We start from the raw sequence: 26,080 nt of genomic DNA on the forward strand, positions 1-26,080 counted from the left end.
TATCGGACGTATAGTGCATCGGAAATACGGCTTTCGGTAAGGCAAATTCAATTCTATTTCTCGCGATTTTTCTATGATGTCTCACATTGTGTTTTCTTAAAGATTCTTCAATGTTTCCTCAGTTTGCGAGCTGACAACGTCTAGGCCTTGTGCAAGACAAAAGTAGAAAGGTTTAATTCACTTCGTATTTTGTTTGTTCTGAAAGAAAATGTTGGTTAATGACGATAGTGCCACGTATGTCAGGTATTCTGCTTCCAAAATTCCTTTTCTTGTTTGCGTAATACATTCTCATTTTTGTTTTAGTTCTGCAGAAGATAAGACAAACGGGATTGTTTCACTGCCTTACAGCGAGGCGATGAATGTTATTCTTGTGTGCTTACAACAGGTAAACTTTTCTATCATAATATATCATCTGGCATTAAGTTTCGATTGAAGTTCAACTTTCTTCATTTTCTAGGAATTGGAATGGGAGGTGTTGGATGTTCTTCTGAGGAACTTTCCAGAGGCAGTGCAAGATAAAAACTTGATACTTTCTGGAAAGCAATATTTACGTTCAATATCTACAGTCTTCTCTAAAATGGGAAGGGAAGTGAAGTTGTGTACTTTTCACACCAAAATCATGAACTAAAAATTTTACTTTGCATTCAGGTTTCAAATTACGATTTTCTTCCTGGATTATTTCGTGTTCCTAACGATATGCGCCGACCTCATTTGTACGCTAGAATTTTTCCAGTACGGTTCTTATCAATCAGTTTTTTGCATATATCATAATATCTTACCATAATTATACCAAAACCATACCATACCATAACCATACCATATCATATAATCATATCATATAATCATATCATATAATCATATCATATAATCATATCATATAATCATATCATACCATAACTAACCATAACTAAATCATACCATACGATAACCATATCTTACCATAATAATATCACACCATACCATACCATAACGAAATCATACCATACCATAACCATGCATATCATACCATAATTATATCATACCATACTAATGATTTAATTGGATATTTTATTGTAACACGTGCAGGTATTAACGGAGCTGTGTACGTACCACATTTTTATTGGTCAAGATGAACAGGTAAGAATCTGCGTGACTTTATTTTCAGCGGTTGTCTGTTCTTGCTTAAACGTTGTTATATATTTCGTCTAGTGTTGTCTGATGCGTACTTGGTTGTTCATTTCGCGACGTTAAGCGTATCTTGTCTCACCGTATGTATGTTAGAAATGCCTTCAGTTATGGCAAGGTATAGCTACCTAAAATAGTCTGGAATTTGAGACGTTTTTTTATTTCCATTAGCACTTTGTAAGAATGAAGTTGATTTAAGTAGTTGCAGCGTTTTAGAAGTTTATTTCTTTGGAGATATTTGAAATCGTGCCTTGATAATGTGCTCAGTGAATTTACAGAAACGTTTTTCAATAAACTCCAGCCTAAACGTAACGTCTCTTGTGATGCGAGATACTCCTTCACAAATATATGATTTTTTAAGTAATAATTACTAAATTTTCTGTCCTTAGACTGCTCCCACAATATCTGGAAAAGTTTACTAAACTTTCGCCAACGTCTCAAGTTGCCATACCACTGCTAGAATTTCCCTCTGGTATGTTTCTTGAAGTTACGTAAATTATGAAATCTGTTACAAAATATCAATGTACCCCCTAAAGAGAGCTAGGTTGTGTAAACACACAATCGTATTCGGCGAAAAGTTGGTAACATTCTTTTAAATCGTTTAAATCGCATTGTAACAGCTTTGTGCTTATTACAAATACTTCACAGCGATCCAGTTGAAACAAGTCTTTGGAATATGTTTGCCTTACACAGAATCATCGAAGTTGGCTCAACGCGATAACATCTGAAACTTTTTATTATTGGTTTTGTCAAAATGATTAAAATATAAACGAACTGATATGTTTCACCTTAGATACTCTCAATACACTGTAGCTCTTGCTGATAATGTCATTTCATCCTGGTTTGTCAACTGTCCGCTATTGTTAAGAAAACAATTCGTGCCATTATCACGAAAGTAAGTCCACATGTCATTCTATTGCCAGGGGGATTGCTTGCTGAATTTTCAATAGATATATTTGCAAGAGCGACCAAGTTTTAATATTCTTCTAGTGAAAGCTCTTAGGAACGTATTTGTCATTTCCAGGCTTCTTCAACTGATAGAAAAACTCGTGCAGATGATTCTAGCCAGGTGCCAAACACAAAATTCGATACCAAAGCATCTGACCTTCTTACCCGCGATTTAAAGCCCACTGGTACCGTAGGCTCAGTACAGAAATCTTGTGACTCAAACATCTTGTGACGACCAGCGGTGTGAAAGACTGAGATTTATGAAAGTTTAATTCCAAAACAACTCTTTGGTAAGGTCAACGATGGGTCAAACCTGTTCAATGTTTCGGTTGGGCATTCCGTTGGCGGAATGTCAAATTGATATTGTTGTATTTCAGATGATTTATCGGCCGAACTCATTAAAGAAGGAGCCAGAAAACGCCTTGAAACTACAACAGAACTTCTTAGCAAGAGCACAGACAGCGTACATTGATTGTAGATCTTGTCAAAGATCGCCTCGCATCGTGTAGAGAAGATGAGGAAACTAATATTGAAGATACCCGGGATGATGTTGAAATGAAGAAAACCGAATTCAAGGAGTCAGGTTTGTAATGTTAAAACAGATCGGCCATTGTTCGCGCATTTACGAAATGAACAAATTATCTGCCAACATTTTAGACAGCGCAGAACAAAAGATGCTGCTTACAGAACACGGCAGATCTTCACCCTCGTCGATTTTATTACAAGATTCCGGTCAAAAGTTGAATCTTGGTTCGGCATTTGTTCAACGAACTCGATATTTGAGTCGTAGTCCGAGATATGGACCAAGCGCTTTTATGGTAAGAATTTCTCTTCAAACTCGCTTTGCATGAAATTTATTTCGTGCAAGAACATTCACTATCCATCCCTTATATTGCTACTAACATGACTGGCAGGGGAAGCAGAAAAGAAAGAGATCTTTGATTTAGACTAGCTTTTTCATTTTACAATCGTTTCAGATTGATGTCGTACCAGATTCCAAAGACACTGTTTTACACAAGGAAGAAACTGAAGGCAAGCGAAATTACCTTTGCAATATGGAGGAAATATATATTATAATATGACTATATTTACCTATTTTTCTTTCACAGGGAACAGTCAAGGCTTATTAACTCGTGAAGAGTTTCAAAAGGTAGCAATTTTAAGATCACGAATCATCATCGTGCATTAATCTCAACATCTGTTTAATTTTAGCCTGTTCCTGGTAAATCCCTTCTGGATGCAAGTCCTTTGAAAACTTTTTTGAGTTAAGACGAGGATAAACTTAATGAATCCGTAAGTCAAGTAATAATAATGATAAATTGGTCTTATACGGATTATTAAATACTGAGCATTATAAACCGGTAAACTTAGAAACCGGTAATCTCAATTTTGCACTTCGAATTACGTAATTTAATCCTTGTGGTTGAAGGTGAGGACTTGCAACGTTACTTATTTATTACAGGGTGACGATAGCGTGGGGAATTCAGGGGTCGGTAGACTTAGGAAAAGACACTCGTAATATAATAGATTTTACAAAATATATCCTTAGGTTTTCCTATGAGTTACAATAAAACCTTTACAATTGTTCATTGATGAGCTCAGAATGTTTCGTTATCACGTGGCCTATGCACGACTCTTAATAATCTGTTGTAACCACCTGCTGTACTGGTACGATTATTATCACATTTTGTTTGAGCTTTACATACCCGGGGAAAACACTCAGCCACGTCGAGGTTATTAGCTAATTCCTACAGCTTGTCGTAGTATTCATTGTGGAATAAATCTACAGAGGCACGTAGTTTTGCCATTTCATCCTTTAAAAGATTAATCTGTTTTATTGATTCCGCAATATCGATTTTTTTTTCTTCTTTAATTGGACCGTCAATGACAAAGTATGATCCAGAACATGTTGGGTGATAATGAGAGCAGCCATAAATTCAAATTTCTCCACGTTGCGAAAATGAGACTGTGCGTCACTAGCTAATCTAGGAAATGGCCCTTCCTGCGATCCTCCAAACTGCATAAAATTGAGTGTTTCGTAGATAACTTTGAATGCATCCAAACAACCATCGCGGGATCTTATTCGTTCTACCCATCGTGTCGTGGAAGGCTTTGCGAGCTTGTTACGGGTTAAACCAAACTCTTTCATCTTTTTACTTAGATACTGTGAGCGGATAGGGAAACTGATAAAAAAGCTGGCGATATTTTGTGCCTGACTCAACATATTTTTCACTGGAAGAATTGAACACGCTTTGGCAACAATAAGGTTTAAACGATGACTGGAGTAATGAACATGCAACGCCTTCGGGTTTTTCTCTAATATTCTCCCAGAAATACCTTTTACCTGGCTGGACACAGCACTAGCACCGTCATATCCCAGGCCTCGACAATTTTGAAGGGAAGCCCGACATCTTGAAGTGTACTTTGACTAATGAACGGAATCAAATCCAAAGGCGAAACAGTTCGGTATACAAATGAAAATGTTCTTGAATCATGTAAAACTTCAAATTTATTCAAGGTATGTTATATAATTAATAATGCATAATATATTTTCGAAATATTATAAATTTGAACTTAAAATCAGTGTCTACCGTCTACTTTTTTGCATATTATAAAAGTAGCAAGCAAATTCAAATGACCATAAACCCGGCATTATTTTAGAATTCGAAATTTTGACAGGATATAATTTTGTAGTTTTGATAGTTTATACACCCCAACAGCCAAACAATTTTATGATACTTATCCCTATATTGATCATTAAACCCTATAGAATGTATTAAATTATCCAGAAAGTATAAGCTTGGAGTTATCATTAAAAAGTGCCTTGCACCAGGTGAACTATATTTATTCAAATCTATTTACTAATTATTGTATTTTACTAATTTTGTATATACTCATGTGTATGTTATAGTGATAATAATATAACAATAGAGTTGATGTTCGCGGTCATAAATGTGTTTTTGGCCCGACTTCGAACTCATTTTAGCCCGAGCGTAGCGAGGGTTAAAATGTGTTCCGCGAGGAGGGCCAAAAACACATTTATGCCCGCGAACATCAACTCTATTACTATAATATATAATAAACTATAAACTATTATTACTATAATATATGTTCAACATCGTCAGCCTTCATCCCCTTAGCTCAGTAAGTCATGCGACATTCCATGTCAGTTCCAGTAATTCATCTCAGACCTTGAAAGAAAAAAAACAAACATTCCAAACACTCCAAACACTCCAAACACTCCATGTCTTCTGACCTGGATTCAAGTTTACTGCTTTTATCATCTTTTTTATTTCACGTTTCCATTTTGAACATGTCCAATTGCAAAAAAGTATCCAGCCGACTTAAAATAGTTTTATTTTTGCAGTTACTTTCCAGAATATACCGTTTGGTTAAGACTTGTGTATTATAGTATATCATAGTTTTAAAACTTCTTTTTCTGTCAGATATTTTCAATAATTAGCTATCGAGACCATCCTCAGTTGTTCGGGCTGGAATACACAAGCGGTCAGCTGAGAAATTACTCGTCTTCCGACAGGTAGTTTAAAAAAGCAGATTTTGTATGAAGCTATATAAAATATTTCTTGTTCTGAATGTTTGTATTTCACTCAATCTAGGGATATATCATTGGCTGGTTAGCTACACGGGGTTAGAGGCAGTGGAAATGGAGATGTTTGTGTAAAAACGACCCCAACGAAGAGACGGTACTGTACGCTTTTTCATAGATGATTGAGCGAAAATTATGGTCAAAATTTTCCTGATTAAAATCTCGCACTGCTATGATTGCCGTAAATACGAACCCTCATTTCATTCTCCTCCTGACGTATGGGATCTCATATAACACACAAACAATTACACTTCTCGTCAGGTATTCCTATTAGTCAGTCCAATACATCACATACAGCAAAAGAAGAATTGTTTTCTTAAGATGATATATTTTTCAAGGTTATCGTTGGGGTCCATTGTATAACGTTGTTGACGAAGAAGTAGAAAGCAGTCATTTAAAATTCCTCGCTGCGTCTCCAGGTGAAATATTTCTCTTTTTATTTCACTTTAAATTTTTGAAATATCTCCAAAAGCTTATATTGTCTTATTACTGGTTCCTTGCAGGAAATTTAACCGAAGATGTGTAGAGATTTAACTGCAATATTTCCTACAGCGGTCTACTTCATGCAGTCACCCAAGACGTAAGTTGACAATTTCTTATTTTGTACTTTTCTGCAGACAAAATCCTGTTTAGAGAATATTATTGCATTTTTACTGAGTTTTAATGTTCTGTCAAAATCTGGATTAAGGCTGTTTTCCACTCACGTGTTTTTCATACGCACGTTAGTTTTCTGCTTATTTTAGTATGCATTAGTTGACCTAGATTTACAACAATAATCGTTATAAAGGAAGCGAGAATAATTTAAATTGGCAGATTGAAGCTTATTATAATCATAACCATGTACGCACGGACTCGAGTTTACTTGATAGTCGATAGCGTCGACAGCAAATGACATTGAAACGTTTGTATGGATATTTCGAAGTCCTGACAGTATAATTAATATCCCGTAGGTTATTTCAAGCAAATATTTGACTAGCGACGTCGAACAAGGCCAGTTAACCGCGTCGTGGATCGTAAACTGACCTCAATACAGAAAGTGGGGACAAAATAGCCAAAATACAAAACATTTTGTTCTAGGCCTCTCAGTTCCCGCCTCGCCGCGTATAAGGAACGTTAAGAGGCCTAGGGACTACGCTGCGGTAACTCTGGTTGCTGAGTTGACTGGGTCCGAATCCATGAAATGGTAGATTTGAATTTTTCTCGCCAGAAGTACGGCTGGAATATTAAGTCTTTTAAACTCCAATATATATTTCAAACGATTTTAAATATTTTGTAAGGACTTTTCCCGGAGAATAAAGAAAGACTTATCATTAATGCCATCACAATGCTCATTGCTCACGAAGGTACTGTATATCTTTGCCAATAAATATATTTAGTGTTCACCCCTAAAATATACATATTCTGACTGCTATTACCTTCACAGGTATTCAATATATACATAAAATAGTTAAAATGTTTCGTCTATTTGCAGGAGACCAAAACAAAATATCAGATAAAGATCTCGAAGCACTGTTTCACGCTTTGAGACATTAGGTTGGATCCAAAGCAGGTTTCACAACGCTCACTAGGTGAGAAACGTTTATCTTTAACCACAACACACGCTGTTTACTCAACCAGCTCACTTTCTCTAGACCGTGTTTCTGTTTTGTTTTTACAGCTTCTATGAGAAGGTTGGTGTGAAAACTGTGAAAGCTTTGAAGAGGAATAATGAAGCCGTGACTCACGCCGCTGTCGACATACTGTGTGCTCTGATGCAGGTAAAGAGAGGGCTTTCCTTTAAGCGGCCAAAATGGTCAGACCGGTCATATTTAAATTTAAAATAGAGTATTTCGTTAAGAATATAGTTGCGAAATTTCCGAGCTAGACAGATGCAAGTAACGATATACTTGAACGCAGAGTTCTTGAAACACTCTAAAATACCAGTAATCTGTCTGTACCGAGATCAACAATAGGACCGGTCTGGCCGTTTTTTCCGTATAAAGGAAAGCGCCAACACTTTAACGATGAATTTCCTGGTAATATGTTGCCAAATCTGTCACTGTCATTAGTGTTACCCCTTTAACTTGCAATCCACATAAACTCAGCCAACTTTGAAATCTGAATGTTAACAGGATCCAATTTTATCGAAACCAATTCTGTTTTTTTATATAGCCAACGCACGATAACTATGACATTCGACAAGAACAGATAAACAAAAGCTCTTTGTTATCCTCTGAAAAATTTCTAAGCAGTTTGTTGGAAATTCTCACGATAAATGTTGTAAGATGTGCGGTGTTGGTTGCCTATAATCTATGCTGAACCCTTGCATTTTATTTTTCCATCCCTCTTGTATGTATATAGCTTTGTTTTGGAAGAGAAATTCCCTTGCAAAACCCAGCAAGTGATTCGTAGCAACTGCCTTTCTAATTTGAACTACCTTTCTAACTAAACACAAGAAATAGATTAACCATGAAAACTTTTCTTCTATATTCGTTCTACTGGGGTTTTAGTTATAAGTGGATTGCTTGATTTTCTGACGTTTGCTCTGTGTCCTCCTTACAGGTTTGTTCTAGTTGCTTTGCAATATATTAAAATAATACGGGGGTGAAGTTGAACATTCATGTTAAACTAATAGTAAGGTGTGATTGCTTCCAATATTTTGAATCAACTCATGTAGTCTGTTACAATAAATCGACTATTGCATATTCCTCTTAGTGAGACAACAGATGATGAACAGTTTGGGAAATTACTGGAGAAAGTTGCAGGTATGCTACAAAGAAATTTGAGGAACTTTTCATTCAACTTGTCTTCTTGGTAGTTTATGGCTCTTTGACTGAGGTTGAGAGTTGATTAAATAGCCTTTCTCTCTTTACCTTTTTGGTGAAGTTTACCACGTCCACTAGCTTGACCCATGCATAGGAGCAACTCATGAAGTCTGTTATTTGTTTGTCTAGAAATGGGTCATTGCATTTATCGATTGTTCCAGGTAGGTTTACGACAAAACTAAATAATAGTACCAATTTTACCATTTCTTCGCTTATGTATGTTTTACTATTGCCCCGCTAATGGTTCTTACCAATCGTGGTTTTGAATTCGTTCCTCAACAATTTCAGCATCCGTCGACAACAATTGTGAAAGGTGCTGGCATGGTTCTGAAGGCGATAATCGAGGTACGTTTTATTCATTCATTCATCCATTGAGAATTTTCTGCCTTTGACGAACGTCATTTATAACGCTCTGCATTTTTTTAGCCGTGATGAATGTACATATTAGTTCAGTTGATATTTAAGAGGTTTTAAAGGGTCTTAATTTTGAGAGGTATTATACACACTTCAAATCAAGCCAGGAACAGATGACGGAAAAATGAGTGAACTATAGATCCTCCGGCAGGAATCGAACCTACGCTTTTGCGATGCCGGTGCAATGCTCTTGTCACTGAGGACGTACAGTTGACTCATTTTTCCATCAACTGTTCCCTGCTTGAATTTGAAGTGCGTATAATACCACTCGAAATTAAGACCCTTTAAAACCTCAAGAATATTCCTGCATCGTGTGAAGTGCCTAAAATCATCTGTTAATATTTAGTTAGAACTTCACTTTAGGAAGCTGATGAAGAAACCGCGGCAAAAATACAAGTTCTGGCGCTTGCCGAGGGCGCTCTACCAAAACGCTTACGCATGGCCATGTTTACGCAAAGCACTGATAGACGTTCGCTATTGAACAGGTGCGAATTAGTGTGATAAATTAACAAATTGTTGCAGAGGTATAGCCTCTATTCCATCCGCAGGACCTGAGTTGTATTTTAGCAACATTCTCAGATTCATCTTAAAACTTGTGATTTTATAATCCTCTATATACTAGCCATCTGTAAATAGTTCAATTGAGACTAACAAGCATACTCCATAAGTAATTTATAATCATTATTGTTGGCATAGCATCATCCAACAGCAATGGCATTACTTGCGAGAATAATGTTCGTATTAAAGTAGTTATAGTTTTTAATGTCTAAAATATACAAGAAAGTTTAAATGCGAGATTTCCTGTTCATAATTTTTGGTTCATAAACAATTATGTAATAAATTTGAATACGATTTTCACAGCCTGCTGGTTTGCTCTATTACCTTGAAAGCCCTGACGAAGTAAGAAATCTTTGAAAACTTTTTTGCGAGGGCCATTATTTACATAAACCCATTGAGGTGATTCTGACTAACCAATCGTATTCATGACTAAGTGGTATCAACTGCTTTGGTAACTAAACTCCATCATTCATCCTTAAACTGTGCCAACTGCCCCACTGAGGAAATAATTAAATGGTAATTCATTCAGAAGTGTAAAACCTTTTTGTAAAGAAACAATTTTGTTGGAAAGTTTTTATCTTTCCTTCAGCCACCAGAGACTGAAGAAGATCGTTTATCAATTCGTGACAATGTAAAGCTTGCAGAAGTACGTTTTAAATCAACAATCGTGTTCCAAAATTTCATAATGCATGCTTGCATGTACGTATAAGCCTGTTATTTCACGTGCTATACTTGTGTCTTAGAGCTCTGGAAAAACGAGGGGAACGTTGAGGAATCAACTTGAAGGATATCTCTCGCATTGGAGGACAAAAATAGGATTCAAATCCAGGAAAAATGTGAGAATTTAAATCCAGTTTTTTTATTAAAAGTAAGTGTTCATATTAAGAAAATGGGAAAATGTTCTAGTCGTTTGAAAGATGAAAAAGCAATGATATTTAAGCGGATCTTTTTTACAGATTCAGTCAAGATCTGACAGCGTACAACCTGATTTGGAATTACAAGGTGAGTCTCGAAGTTAAGGTTAGTTTCCGTTGAAAATATAGGAAATGGAAATGTAATGGAGGATTTCTTGTCGCTATGAGTATAACAAGACAAATTCAATAGTCCTGACCTCTTTCTCTAAACTGTTCTCGTAAAAGAGTATGAAACAATTTCTATGTTTTCAATGTGACAGACGCGAGAGGAACTTCTGGGGCACTCGAATCTGATTTGCACGCATTTGCAATGGAAAAAGATCTGAGTGGAAACTACGTGTCTTTTGGAATCACCTTTAGTTTGAAGTCCTGTATGAATGTTTAGCTGATGAACTGAAATAGGTTAGTGATAAGCCTAACTGCTCTAGCTTTTTAACAGTTCTTCATAAAGCGTCCCCCCCTTATTCCTCGATAGGAATCAAACTCAGTAACGTATCTCTGCTATCAGGTGACTATTATTTGAGAGTCTTGTTGGAACAAAACGACGAGGAGACGCCGATAACAAATGTGTGAGTCCACGACATTTATCTATCAGGGTTTGCAAATATTCAAACTACTTTCCATGTGCTTTTCTGTCTGGCTTCCCCCTATTCTCTATATTGCTGCACAGTTCACGCAATGTTATTTGTCCTGCAGAATGTAGTAGAGAAGTATAGAATCATGGATGAAACCATTCAAGATTCGATCGACTTTTCTATTTTGTTTTCAGGCTCGAGTTGTCTAACGATCTGTATCACTGATTCCTATTGACAACTAAACCAACTATGAAAGCAATGTGCCTTCAGGTGAGGATGTCGTTTAGCGCGAATGTAGCCATGTGTAGCCTTCGAAGAATGAATTAAACAAATTGGAATATTTCATTCACAGGCGATGACTAAAGTTTATGGAAAATATCACGAAGAGATTGGAGCTTTTAATGACACCAAGCTAAGGATCATCTGTTATTGATCCAGTGTTACTGCAGAAGCCTGAACTAAACTAACTTTATTCATACTGTTTCGTATTTTTAGCATTTACATGAAAATGGCATCACTAACAGGGATTGGAAGGTAAGCACGCCCTAATTTATTTATCACTACTGTCTTTATATCCTAAACTTTAACGACCATAATTTAACTTTTTCTTCTTTAGCCAGAAAATGTTTTATTGTGTTCCTCGTATGATGAAACGCTTATAAAGGTGTGTGTCGGTTGTGTATTGAACTTGTGTTTAAATTGCCCTTTAAATTGTCTTTGAAGAAACCATTCGATGTGACCATTGCCAGCAAATCCTGGAAGTCACTATAATCTCAATTCCGAGTTTTGTCCGTGATTTCGTTTTACGAAAGCAGAGCGCATTCTGCAAACGTTTTAGGTTCAGTTATTTCTCATTGTTACAGATCTCAATGATAACAATTAATTTTTTAGATCAGAATTCCTATATGGAAACACTCTGTGGTACACCAAGTTACCTCGCTACCAAAATGTTAATCCCGTAGCCTGAAGAACGATCCTACAAGAAATCGTGTGACTGCTGGAGCCTGGGAGTTATACTATATGTTTGGTATGCCATATACTTCAGTTTACTCAAATTCACGTAGTGAACACGATTTGTAATGAAGCTGGAGGTAGCTTAACCTCATTTCAAAATTGGAGTACGTCAATGAAAAGTTAACGTCTTTTAGACTTTCCGGATCTTCTTTATTTTCAAAGCAGGCAAATAACCCATTGGAGAAACAAGTCAAAGAAGGGTCGTATAAATTTCCGAACAACCTCTGGAAGAATGTTAGCAGTGAAGCTAAGGATCTTATAACAAAACTGCTTACTGTTGGTCACAGAAAATGCATCACGGTTTCAGAAGCTCTGGAACATCCTTGGATGAAGGTGATGATGAAATTACTAACCGCCTTATAACACCCCGCATCTAAGATTTTTCAAAATCGGCTGACCTTTTTCGTCTGAAGTCCCAGCTTTTTCGAATTGTTAGAATTAGTTTGGTTGAAGTTTAGAACTGATACAGCTATCCAGCATAAATAAAGTCAGTTTAGTTCAGGTTTCCTCCTGTAGTAACACTGCATCAATACGGGATGACCCCTACTGGACCTCCATGAAGGACAATTTAGAACTGATAGAACTATACGGTATAAATAAAATTAGTTCAGTTAGGAGAGAAAGCTTTTAAAAGTGTTAGATTGATCCACGATTTAACAAGTTTTTTGTCTTTTGTAGGATAAAGAAATGATAGAAAAAGCAGAAAAAATGATAAACCGACCGTGGATGGAAGATCAATGTCTCCGCCCTTATAAAAGGTATGTTGAAAACTACGATACTTGTCCCGTTCTTCCGTCCAATGACCCTTATTTTCAACTCGCAATTGCAATGAAACATTACATGTTTGCAAGTTACATCGAAATTTAACTAGCTTTCCGAAACAATCTCAAGGCGCTGTTACACTACGCAACTTTCCTTGCAAATTGCAAAACCATTCTACTCCTGAGGCATCTAAAGTTGTCAAATACGAACATCTATTACGATCTGCTAACGTTTCCTTAGTATTTCGAACACTCTTTACAAATTAACATCCTTCGGAGTTATAATTGCATTGCAAGTTGTAAGGAAAATTGCATATTGTATTGTAGCGCCTTCAGTAAAGTTGAAAACTCACCGTGGAATGAAACATTGCATGTCGGCAAGTTAAAAGGCAGAAAATAACTGTCACCGTACATGGTGAAGACTGGCCGACGGTCACGTTCAGCAGACGAGGCTCTGCGAGCAAATAAAATACTCAGTGGCGTAGCCAGCACGACAATTTAGCAGCATGACTGAAAATGCTTCATGTAAGATCACATCACTAGTTATTCCGATAAATAAAAGAACAGGGGCCGGTTGTTCGAAAGGTGGATAAGTCGCTATCCAACGGATAACTCACTATCCAACGGATAAGTTTTATCCAGCGTGTGATTTGGGTTGCACGAAGCTTGTATAACTTTATCCAGAGGATAAAAATCGCTATCTACCGGATAAATTTATCCAAGGTCCGGAGGTGGTTTAAATCCACTATCCAGTGGATAAATTCAAAGATACAAGGTAACACTGTAAACATTTATATAAAATAGGACAAAAATGCAATATTCCTCTTACTGTGTTTCAACAAACTAATACGCATCATGATTGTATTCACTATATATTAAAAATGTTTTCGAAGTGCAATTTGTCGCAGCAGCGTTTCACGTTGCCTACACATTCCGTTCGACCGGCGATTTTTTGGACATCCTCGCATTTATAACAGGTGGTAAATTTACTATACGCTTCTAATCAGTTTATAAACGCGAATATGCAAAGAAAGATTCAACCTATTCCAAGGAAACTTGCTAATATCTAAGTAATTTCATTCACGAACATTAAAATAGTGTTTCTAAATTTGCTATTGGACCGAAAGGCAAAGCGTTGCAAGGTCAAGGAATAAAATTGCAATGTGTTTAATTAATAAAATCACTATGATGTGAAGTGCAAAGTTCGAGCAAATCACTTGTTCAAGCCTTTTCCATTCAGTAACTATACTCGAGAATTCGTAATGATTATGAATTCAATGTTGTAAATGCTTAGCAACAGCTGACGTTGTGGTACGAAATTTCAGAATAATACTGTTTTCTTCTGGTAAATTTTAACTTATCTATTGGGTAGCTATCCACTTCACTATCCACGCTTCCTGCAACGCGTTTTTATCCAATGGATAACTATCCAGATTTATCCGTTGGATAGGACTTATCCGTTGGATAAGTTATCCATCTTTCGAACAACCGGCCCCAGTTCCATACCTATACTTTTGTACGTGTGAAACTTTTCGCTTGATTTTCTTTTAATTGTGAGAATCCGACCGTGCAGCAAACATTGAAATAAAGCGATAACACTAAACTTGATTGTGATAGCCCTGAGTATATACCGCTATAATAGCTTTGTTCCTCATAATGATATGCTGGATTCCTCGTCCAGGTATAACTTCTAAAACACGCCTTATTTTTACTTGTATTCCAATGCACCTAAGTTAGTAAAAAACCTGACAAACCCGCTGGTAGGGTGTAAAGAATTTATTTCTAAATCAAAAACTCGCTCTTACATAAGCCACTTATTGAAAAATTTTCGCTATATATTTCAGTCAGATGGATCTCTCAGTCATTTCTCATTCCTTAGTGAACAAATAGTATTTCAGTGAATTGCTAGAACATACCTGAAAAACAGCTATAAACTTCAATTCTCAAAGATATGTTGCGTACCATGTCTTTGGATGAATGCGGATGTAAAGCGCGGTTACAGTTGGTGATAGGACATTTTCCACCAGCGAGTCTCTAATGAAATGAATAATTTGTTAAACAATTAATCTTAATCACACATTAAAAGTTATATATGACCGCATGGAAATGATGTGATGCATATAACGTGACAGGGTAATCTGTAGAAGCCTTGCTTATTAATCCAGCTAACCCTGACTAGTCCATTTATTTTGTAATGATCGAATTTTTGCCCGTCGGAACTACAGGACACAGAATAGGTCTTCACCCACTAATTATAATCACGACGACTTTGAGTGAAATCGCTCCGACAAACATCTTTCTTGCCGAATGCATTTGGTCCTGGTTATTTTTCCGTGCAGACCAGGAAGCTGCCTCATTTAAGCGACCATGTCCTGTCGACTTATCCGCATTCCCAACACTTGTTGCTATTATCTGGGATGTTATGTGTCTTCAGTACGTGGGCCAATAATTAGTATCAATTATCTTCTGGCACCAAAACACCATCGAACAATCATCAACAAAAATGAAATGATAATGCATATAATTTTGCCATACACGGCTCCTCCAGAATTGAAACCAGTCGAGGTACAGCGTTATTTCCATTGATTTTGTGAAATCTTTACTTGGGGGTTAACATCGAATTTTATCACATTCCCATATAGGGGAATTACTGAATAAAAAAATAATGTCCAACAGTCCTAATATGACATAATAATAAACTGAACATATACCATGTAGCCTGCAATATTTACCTTGCTTGGTATGTCAGTCCATCAAATCCATGTATGGCACAGCGATGGATGGAGGTGTAGTCAGTGATAAGAGAAAGGTAATAATTGTTAGCAACTCCTGGGTTGCCATACTTTATTTGATCTAAAATTGAAACACAAGGAACAAGTAAATTATTATATTATTGTCCAGGGTTGTGAGGCTATCAGCATTGTGATATCCCAGGTTCATGCGTACCGCTACCATGGGACAACATTCCTTAGCGAACAAATAGTATTTCAGTGAATTGCCAGAACATACCTGAAGAACCGCCATAAACTTCAATTCTCAAAGATATTTTGCCGTACCAATTCGACTCTATATGCCATAGAATCTACAATTGAGATTACAAGAACATAACTATCACACAATTGAAACTATAATTGTATATGAATCACAAGGGCCTATACAGTATAGTAACAGCATGTATTTTTGACTTCTATAACACAAGAATATACAGAACAAAATGCAGGTTGTTTTCTTTCATATTCACATAATACCCAACCCCTGACAGTTACATATATATTGGTAAATGCAATTACATAATAGGAAAGGAGAAAAAAAATCTTTTTTTATAACACCAGTGAAATATTGTGTACGCATAATACTTAGCGCTATGACCCATGCTGTCATGCTTCCATCACCAGATATCATGAAATCATCTTGGTTTTTTAATGTTGAAATTAATCCGTTTAATTTAAAAAGCACAAAAATACCACCAAAATATAGCTCGAAAATTTCTAATCAAGAAATTAATCAATATTGCTGTTAACCTGACACTGCAGTGCAGCTCTAAAAATCATATCAAATTACACAGGATTACAAAATGGAAATATAACTCGCCTTTGGAATTTCGTTATTTTCTTCGTTATTTTTTATCCTGTCGTCTTTTAACCGTTACATATAAACTGTAAAGGCATTAGTTATCTTTTCTGATAGGATTTAAGTCAGGATGGGCAGAAAAACTCGAAAAATATAGATTTTTTTATTTGTTATTGTGTATAGCGAGGCGTTGCTCAGCCGCATGCACAAGTGGTTGTCGCGTGAGGTTAGAGGTGTCAAAAACGTAATGTTGCCTACCCCGTGGGGGTAAAATAAGCTCAGAAATCGATTTCTGGGTAAAATTGTCCCTAGAGGTCATAATTGTCAAATTTTCGCTAATATGGTGATAATTATATGCACATTTTCGGGTTTCCGTTTGTAAACACATTTGTTGGAAATATCACTACAAATCGCCAAAGCAACTGTATTTCGAGTAAAATATATGAAAATATTGATCCCAATGTAAGCTACAAATATTTGGAGGTTTTTAGGCGAGATTTTTGGAAGGCTTTGCGTATTTTTGCTTCTCTAACATTCAATTTAAAAAGTACAAGTTCTGCAATAAATATCTTGGCTTATAGGAAAGCTTTTGAAATGAACTAAAGTTATACAAATAGGTAAATGTTTTTTCTTTAAGATAATACAATTTCTAGTTGAATTGATAAAACACTTCCAGATAAAACCGAAATTATCTGTGTGCGCCGTTTACGACCGGACAGCAATGAGTTTAGTGGTCTCATATTTATTAAAATGGGTGAAGTATTCGCAGAGTAATCACAAGTTTAAATGAGCTTACCAAAATATCCTCTGATCGGACGTCTAACTGAGAGGATCCCTTAAACATCGAGAATACTTCATTAACAAGTGCCGCATTCTGTCCTGTTTGAGAAGGTACAAGAACTTCATCTTGGGTATTGGTTACTCTTTGCTCCGTTGGAAGTTCCATTCTGTTGTATGAGGACAACACTTGTAGTTGGTGTGATGAAAGGATGCAGATTGTCCGTTGGATGTTGTGCTTTTGTATTTGAGACGGACCACATTAGATATCAGCGCGAAATTGACACATTCATGGGATTCGAACCCATGAACTCCTAAAAAGGAGTATCCGCAAAATGTGTTCTTTGTGTGGCCAGGAAAAAGAGAGAGCTACAGGGCTTCTCCCAAACCGACTGGCAGACAATACGAAACGTAGAGGACAAGACAGTACAACACAACACAACACAAAACACACAACCGACGACACAACATCCAACAACCCACAACCCACTAACTCTGTAGCTGAAACGACAAAAAATATGGTGAGTTGTTCCTAGAAAATGAAGCATCACAATTAGCATGAAGGCAATTGCTGGCTGGGGTTTAACTGACGGCATGGATATGGGGTGGCTTCTTAGGGTTGGATACTGAAACTAAACTACGATCGTCTTTGTCTGAAAAACACAAAAAAAAATTATTAGTAGCTCCCTAGAAAACGAAAAGCAAAACACAGTTAGACAAGCAGTGAGCCGTGTTTCCAGATACGGGGACAGAGATTCTTAGCTAACAGCGGGGCCACGGGGTCTACTTCTATTTAAAAAATTAATTATACATACCTTGATCCTACCTAAAGAAAGAACTCACTTACCTGAGAAAAACGGTCGCAGACGGCTCTGTTTTATAGCCTGTAGGCTCTTGCATAATTCAGCAAAATTAAGACAACTTGATTGGTTATTTCTGTACACAGGTCAATTTGTCATTGGTCAATTTTTGTACTCCACGATTGGTTCAATAAAAACCAATCAGATTGGTTAATCTATATTCAAAATTTGATACCGTTTCTTTGATATTTGCAAGGTGATTGCACAACAAATGTTCGATTTCACACGTTTTGGAGCATATTCCAAGCCAATGTATCAGAGTATGAGTGTATTTGTTCGATTATTTCTCTCATGAAGTTCACAAGAAATTACAGTTCAATCATTATTAAAAGGCTTTATTCCCCTACCAGCTTTAGAACCCCATCGAACAGGAAAGTCGGAATTTAAAAGGCAAGTAAATCTTTCAAACTGTTGTAGCACTTGAATTCTGTGGTACATTTAACTACTGAACCTTTCAGAATATTGTAGAATTGGGCATGGCATGGAATAATAGTAAATATAGCAAACTGACAAATTCGCAAATGTAGTAAATTTCAAGGCTAAATATTGCAAATTCCAGTGGAAATACGGCGTTTTACCGCCATGCATACATAGCTATTCACAGCTACGATATTCACGTGTTGTATATATTCAATATTACACATCAAAGCGGCCTAATTCTTTGGATATTGCCCAAATGCAAACGAAAACCGGTTGCAGTGGTTTAGCTCACATATTCAGGATTATTTTGATATCTTTAGCGTCAAAATCAAGCCTTTAGAAGATTTTTGCCCATTTTTTATATAAACATACCTGATGATATGAATTATCGCATCACCGGCAATAATATTTCACAATAATAAAAATTTCGGGCCAAAAGCCGAAAATCTGACCTAGGTCCGATTCGAGCTTGCCTTAAGCACGTGATTAGCAATGATTATCGCTTAGAACTTATAAAATGCTCTTTCTTTGATTATTTTGCACATACTACACCAAGAATTACTCAGAATTAAAACAGAATGATAACATGTCAAATTCTAGACATTTTGAAGACAACAGAGACCAAAAAAGCGAAAAAATATGGAATTTCCAAAATATATCTTGCAATGGGTGAGTAATTTCAGATAACAAAGCAAGCTATTATTTTAATTCTTGTTTTCACGTATAATACAAATGCAGGTTATAACTATATGCTGGTTGGAATATACTATTCAAAGAATCGTTTTAACCGCTATCGTTTACTGGTATTCCGGGGTCTTTAGCCCAAATACTTGCTGAGATATTTAATGTTTTTCTGTGCGACAATATTGTCAGGAGTAATAGCCTAATAGGGACCAGACGGGAATTAGATATTATAGTACTTGTATATAATAATTGTAGGAAAAAATATTCCCTGTGATATATCTTCATAGGAAAAAGTATCAAAACGGATTATTTTCAACATTAAAAAACCAAGATTATCTGATGATATCTGGTGATGGCAGGCATGACAGCATGGTTCTTAGTGCCAACTACTTCGCAGGGCCACGTGTTATGCCTACACCATATTTTTGTACAGTTCCATCATTCATTTTACACTGATGTTATATAAATATTTTTTTTTATTCTCCCTTTCCTATTATGTAATTGCAGAACGAATATTCAATATATTAGTGTACCAATAAAAACTCATTATGACAATGGCTATCGGACGTCTATTGCATCGGAGATACGACTTGTGGTAAGCCAAATTCAATGTTATTTCTTGCGATTTTTCTATGATGTCTTACATTGTTTTTTTGTAAAGATTCTTCAATGTTTTCTCAGTCTGCGAGCTGACAACGTCAAGGCCTTGTGCAAGACAAAAGTGGAAAAGTCAAATTCACTTCGTATGTTAATTGTTCTGAAAGGAAAACGTTGGTTAATGATGATAGTGCAAGGCATGTCAGCTATTCTGCTTCCAAAATTCCTTTTCTTGTTAGTGTAATACATTCTCATTTTTGTTTTAGTTCTGCAGAAGATAAGACAACCGGGATTGTTTCACTGCCTTACAGCGAGGCGATGAATGTTATTCCTGTGTGCTTACAACAGGTAAACTTTTCTATCATAATATATCATCTGGCATTAAGTTTCGATTGAAGTTCAACTTTCTTCATTTTCTAGAAATTGGAATGGGAGGTGTTGGATGTTGTTCTGAGAAACTTTCCGGAGGCACTGCAAGATAAAAACTTGATACATTCTCGAAAGCACTACTTACGTTCAATATGTACAGTGTTATCTAAAATGGTAAGGGATGTAAAGTTGTGCACTTTTCACACTAAAATCATGAACTAAAAATTTTACTTTGCATTCAGGTTTGAAATTATGATTTTCTTCCTGGATTATTTCGTGTTCCTCATGATATGCGCCGACCTCATTTGTACGCTAGAATTTTTCCAGTACGGTTCTTATCATTCAGTTTTTTGCATCTATCATAATATCTTACCATAACTATACCAAAACCATACCATACCATAACCATAACCATACCACATCATATCATATAATCATATCATATAATCATATCATATAATCATATCATACCATAACTAACCATAACCAAATCATACCATACGATAACCATATCATACCATACGATAACCATATAATCCCAAAATTATATCACACCATACCATACCATGACCAAATCATACCATACGATAACCATATCATACCATAATTATATCACACCATACCATAGCATAACCAATTTATACCATAATTATATCATACTATACTAATGATTTAATTGGATATTTTATTGTAACATGTGCAGGTATTAACAGAGCTGTGTACGTACCACATTTTTATTGGGCAAGATGAACAGGTAAGAACCTGCTTCACTTTATTTTCAGCGGTTGTCTGTTCTCGCTTAAACGTTGTTGTATATTTCGTCTAGTTTTGTCTGATGCGTACTTTGGAGATTGGTTTGGTTGCTCATTCCACGACGTTAAGCGTATCTTGTCTCACCATATGTATGTTAGAAATGTCTTCAGTTATGGCAAGGTATGGCTACTTAAGATTGTCTGGAATTTGAGACGTTTTTTATGTCCATTAGCACTTTGTAAAGAATGAAGTTGATTTAAGTAATTGCAGCGTTTTAGAAGTTTATTACTTTGGAGATATTTGAAATCGTGCCTTGATAATGTGCTCAGTGAATTTACAGAAATGTTTTTCAATAAACTCCAGCCTAAATGTAACGTCTCTTGTTATGCGAGATACTCCTTCACAAGATTATTTGGGTAATAATTTCTAAATTTTCTGTCCTTAGGCTGCTCCCAACATATCTGGAAAAGTTTACTAAACTTTCGCCAACGCCTCAAGTTGTCATACCACTGTTAGAATTTCTCTCTGGTATGTTTCTTGAAGTTACGTAAATTAAGAAATCTTTTATGAAATATCAATGTACCCCCTAAGGAGAGCTAGGTTGTATAAACACTCAATCGTATTCGACGAAAAGTTGCTAACATTCTTTTAAAACGTTTAAATAGCATTGTCAAAGCTTCGTGATTAGTACAAAAACTTCACAGCGATCCATTTGAAACAAGTCATTGGAATATGTTTGCCTCACACAGCATCATCGAGGTTTGTTTAACGCGATAACATCTCAAACTTTTTATTATTGGCTTTGTGAAATTGAATAAAATATAAACGAACTGATATGTTTCACCATTAGATACTCTCAATACACGGTAACTCTTGCTGATAATGTCATTTCATCCTGGTTTGTCAACTGTCCACTGTTGTTAAGAAAACAATTCGTGCCATTGATTACAAAAGTAAGTCCACATGTCATTCTATGGCCACGGAGATTGCTTGCTAAATTTTCAATAGATATTAAGAAGTGGTGTTTAAACTTTATACAGCTTAGGCAGTGTTGTTACATAAACTTGTCCATTTCATGTTACATAATTTGCTTATATGCAAGCTCGTTTTCAATCATTTGTCCTTGTATTCCTTTAGAGTCTTAACAACGCAGATATATCTTCAGATGCTGCAAACCCATACCCTTAGTCACTAATCCCCCACCAAATTCCATTCACTCCCAAACTCCCTTGAGAAATCAAAGGAAGACTCAAGCAACACACTTAGTTCAGAGATGATGGAAATCGTGGGTGATATGATGGTCAAATATACATTTTCTTCTTATTTGACCCAACCAAAAAGGTCTGTATGTTGGTTTCGTATTTTTCTGCACTGTGTTTCAGGGAAGATGACTATTTTGTTGTTTTTATAGAACTGCAGTTGTTGAACGACTCCTGCGCAATGGAGCGTCAAGAAGTTGGTTGCTTGGCAATGTGTTGATCACGGTTACAGTCAACAAGCGGCAACTTCGAACATGTCATGCGCATATTTTCGGCAGGAAAAGTGTTTGTGTGAGATGATTCACTGCAGAAGGGCACGGAGCCTGAGGTTTTAAAAGTTGAGCTTAAGAGAAACAAAAACGAGGCCTCAATTAGTCAGGTAAGGAAAATTCTTTCAGTATCATTGTTTAAATTGGCATACACTGTCTGCCCAGCGTATTCATGCTTAAACAACAAAATATATTTGCAAGAGCGACCAAGTTTTAATATTCTTCTAGTGAAAGCTCTTAGGAACGTATTTGACATTTCCATTGATAACGACAGTAATATCGTGTGTTTGAACGTTAAAGATGAACTCAGGGATATTCTAAACAATACAAATTATGGCCCTAGAGTTATTTCCGATAAAAACCTGTCGAAGTTGGTTCGTCATATTGCAATGCATGTTAAATAAATTTGGTCAGTAACTTAGGGTAATTTAAATGTCCGGATGTGATATTGACGGTATACGAATGTTTTTCTTTTTAAGATTGCGTCAGTTATTCACCAAAATCAGAAGAAAACTACAGATACCTAGGCTGTAATTGGTTACAAAGAATACGTCAGATCAAGAGGATTCGAGCTAGAGTTTCTCATGCGGTACCGGAACAATGTAGGTCGCTAGACTTAAGGAAAGACGCTCGTAATATAATAGATTTTACAAAATATATCCTTTGGTAATTCTTATGAGTTGCAATAAAACCTTTACAATTGTTCATCCTTCACTGATGAGCTCAGAATGTTTCGTTATCACGTGGTCAATGCACGACTCTTGCCCTGGAGGAGGAACCCAATCCGGATATAAATGACTTTTTTATCTAAAGTACTTCACGGAAATGCCTTCAGTTGAAATATGAAGAAAGTCGGGCTGATGTTTCAAAGATTTTATGACGCGAAGTTGAATCTTGGTTCATCGTTTCTTCAACGAAACGGGCACTGATAAGACTTCACAGATAAGATATCACAGTGGAAGCCAGTGCTCTTTCGCTGTAGCTTGCCTAGCGGCACAGAGGTCTCAACAGATGGTAGGAAATGACAACAGAGAGCGAACATGATAAAATTTTTATGAATAAAATTATTCCGAAAATAACAAAAAAGATCAACCTGGTGGGTGACATCTAGAGGTCTAATTTTATTCTTTCTCCAACTATGAGATTTGATGTCAGCCTCATTTTTGTTTCTTCTGTCCTCTATTATTTCTTGAAAACAAATACCATGAAACATGGTTCAAAATATTGAGACATTTTATAAGCACGATGTTTGTAGAATACTTTGCAACGCTTAACAAAAATCCGTAACTGGTATTTTCAATTTGTGTTTATAGCTTCAATCTCGTTCTACTGCAGTTTCCGATAGCAAAAATGAAAGGTAGGATAAATTAATTGTAATTTAAATTTTAATTTAAATTTGATGAAGTATCGTATACCTCAAAACCTTCAACACACTTTGCTGGTATTACTAAATGACGCTCAGAAAACTTCGAAACATTAATTTTGCACTTTAGCGAGTTTCGAATTATGGAGTTTTTTACTGCTGAGAGAAGAAGCACTGGCTGAAGCCGTTGCTAGATCATTCCTCATTTTTTTCATTTTCAGTAATAATCAGTATTATTCACTCGCATATATTTATGTATCTTTCTCTCTGTAGTGGCATTCGCAAGTAAGTGAAAGGAGTGAGCCGTTTGAACCCGTTCTTACTTACGGTCACTTATTGAAAATTACTAGCTATACTATTTACAAAAAGTGCTGAAAGACTTCTCTTTAGGCCTCGACTGAAAACCATTATTCCATTGCACTCTTTCATTCATCTCTATAAAAAAATCACTTTATATTTTGAAACATCTATGACATGAAGAGAAAGTGCAACATTTGGAGAGAAAAACTCACCAAGTGGAAAATTATCAAAGAAAGCCAAGTCAAACCTTCCCAACCTTAAAATTTGCAACCCGTCACCAGAGTTGTCGATGGGAATTAAAACATTTGTTGAAGTTTGCAAGTCGATTGTATTGCTACAAATATCACGAACATTTTTTTTTAATTTGTTTTTATTCTAATATCCATTCTACTTTACATATTTCAGTATAAAGTTGTTTTGTATTGACAAGCAATTGCTTTTGACTTACAGATGTGATTTACTACAATATTGAAAATGGCTTGAGTGACGAAGGTTTACTTGGTGGAGTTGTTGAGGATTATGCCATTGCAATGGCGACATAATTGATGAAATCAATGGCGAAAAGAATTCTTTAGTCAACTAGAGTCGTGTTAGAGTACCATGTTTAGAAGGCGCTTGCGACGGACGACGAAAAACAGCGATTAAATTTGCAAAATATGGCTGAAATTGTGTTTTAGTGGGGGTTAAGTGAAATGAAATATGTCGTATCGCAACAAAACATCGTTATTTCTTTGGAAATTTATATAAATATATTAAAAGCATTTTTTTCATAATGGCGAACATTTTTAGAAAATAGAAAAAATTAGACTTTTCCGGGTGAATCAGTAATTTTATGCCTAATTAGCAGTTGACCTGGAATGGTAAACATAATTTGCTTGTAAAATATAAAACTGATGATAATTTCACCCTCCAGTGACCACCCCTAAAAGCAACCATTCTGAACCATATAAGCAATTCAGAAAGACTGTAGCTTTGATAATTCAGGATTTAGAGCTATGGCGGTTATGACCGCCATGGTCATTTTACCCTAAAACAATTGAGATAACCTGTTTTGCATGAAATGCACACAAACTCCTTTACAGGGCCTTGACTAGTAAATATACCTGAGTTACACGGGCTGTTGATATCACAATTGTTTATCTCTTCACGCACTTGCAATAAATCACATCATTAGCAGGGGATGAGTTAACTTTGCAATTCCGGACTTGACTTGATATGTTCATATCAGAGAGATTCGGTATTGGAGAGGTACATATTAAGACATGTTTACATTTTCAATTGCTGCTGCCATCTTCTTCTTTGATATATGTGAACGAGTAGATAAGTTATGGATTTTTCTGATAACAGCACCGATTTCATGTATTGAAATGCAACGCTCAATACCCTACACACAACTAGTAGCGTAGTAAAATTCAAGATAAATGGTACGATAATTTATTCAGCTTTAGAGAGATTACATGTTCTGACGTTTTGGGTTCATTACGAGAGCTAAATCCCAACAAGGCTACAGGACCCGATATTATACCTCCTATTGCTTAACGAAAGATAGCAGAAGAAGTCTCTACTGTGCTTAATGCTAGCCTCCTCCGCAAGCATATCTTATGTATTAATATTAGGCATTTATATTTCGCTTGGGTTAGCTGTGTCGGGGAAGGCGAGGAAAAAGTGGGAGAGATCAGCAATTTTTTTTCTCGCTCCCCGACAAAGCTAACCAAAGCCAATTATAAATGCCTATTATAAATACATAAGAGATGCCTGCGGAGGAGGCAAGCTTAATGCATTATACAATAAAGTAATCCGACATGGAGTGTGACCGTTGGACTGGAAACGGGATGAATGGATTTCAGTGCACAAAAAGGGCGATCGCCTTTCCAAAACCAATTAGAGCACCGGTTACCATACTGATAACCGTTGACAAAATTTCGAGCATCTTCTTTGAAAGCAATTGAGTGAACTGACGGAAAAGATCTTTGACAACTTTAATTGGTAAAATACGGAAATATAGCCATGCCAAATTGCCATATTTGTATTTCGCGCGGAAATTGAGTAACTAATTTAGTTACAAACTTCCAGCCGTAAGATTCCGGCTTTTCTCTATCC

General features: G+C 36.2%; 1 protein-coding gene and 4 long non-coding RNA genes across 8 annotated transcripts in view; all 5 read left to right on the forward strand.

Annotated features, from left to right (window-relative positions):
* LOC114525166 overlaps positions 1-6,099 on the forward strand; it is a 68,521-nt gene extending 62,422 nt beyond the window's left edge. Inside the window, exons 4-5 of the long non-coding RNA XR_003687159.1 lie at positions 5,730-5,816; positions 6,058-6,099. This is a non-coding gene — a long non-coding RNA (uncharacterized LOC114525166). The remainder of the gene's footprint in view (positions 1-5,729; positions 5,817-6,057) is intronic.
* Positions 3,366-5,598, forward strand: LOC114525167. The gene is made up of 4 exons (XR_003687160.1): positions 3,366-3,405; positions 4,274-4,630; positions 4,883-4,945; positions 5,559-5,598. It is a non-coding gene; the product is annotated as an uncharacterized LOC114525167 (long non-coding RNA).
* A 4,002-nt stretch (positions 6,100-10,101) lies between the features above and the next one.
* LOC114525063 lies at positions 10,102-10,467 on the forward strand. Its single transcript, XR_003687146.1, has 3 exons — positions 10,102-10,141; positions 10,239-10,331; positions 10,452-10,467. It is a non-coding gene; the product is annotated as an uncharacterized LOC114525063 (long non-coding RNA).
* A 471-nt stretch (positions 10,468-10,938) lies between these two features.
* Positions 10,939-11,377, forward strand: LOC114525055. The gene is made up of 3 exons (XR_003687144.1): positions 10,939-10,978; positions 11,179-11,254; positions 11,337-11,377. It is a non-coding gene; the product is annotated as an uncharacterized LOC114525055 (long non-coding RNA).
* Positions 11,378-11,486: 109 nt separating this feature from the next.
* On the forward strand, positions 11,487-12,887 carry LOC114525208 (calcium/calmodulin-dependent protein kinase type II delta chain-like). 4 transcript variants are annotated; one of them, XR_003687169.1, is made up of 5 exons: positions 11,487-11,518; positions 11,601-11,648; positions 11,876-12,011; positions 12,161-12,331; positions 12,677-12,732. XR_003687169.1 is itself a non-coding variant. In XM_028546428.1 (3 exons), exons 1-3 carry the CDS (start codon positions 12,064-12,066, stop codon positions 12,863-12,865), a joined length of 372 nt encoding a protein of 123 aa, XP_028402229.1. In that variant the 5' UTR covers positions 12,002-12,063; the 3' UTR covers positions 12,866-12,887. The 4 variants fall into 4 exon arrangements, 2 of the variants coding, with proteins under 2 accessions (XP_028402229.1, XP_028402230.1); XR_003687170.1 differs by having other exon boundaries at positions 12,164-12,331; XM_028546428.1 differs by lacking the exons at positions 11,487-11,518; positions 11,601-11,648 and having other exon boundaries at positions 12,002-12,075; positions 12,677-12,887.
* The last annotated feature ends 13,193 nt before the right edge of the window (positions 12,888-26,080 follow it).

Source organism: Dendronephthya gigantea, unplaced genomic scaffold (genome assembly GCF_004324835.1).
Source record: "Dendronephthya gigantea isolate DGI-Jeju-01 unplaced genomic scaffold, DenGig_1.0 000033F, whole genome shotgun sequence".
In the NCBI taxonomy this organism is placed as follows: Eukaryota; Metazoa; Cnidaria; class Anthozoa; order Malacalcyonacea; family Nephtheidae; genus Dendronephthya; species Dendronephthya gigantea.

Excerpts from the sequence above, each read along its gene's own strand:
- LOC114525208 (XM_028546428.1), top strand. Across the intron at positions 12,332-12,676 it reads TGGAACATCCTTGGATGAAG|GATAAAGAAATGATAGAAAA; the intron begins GTGATGATGAAA and ends TGTCTTTTGTAG.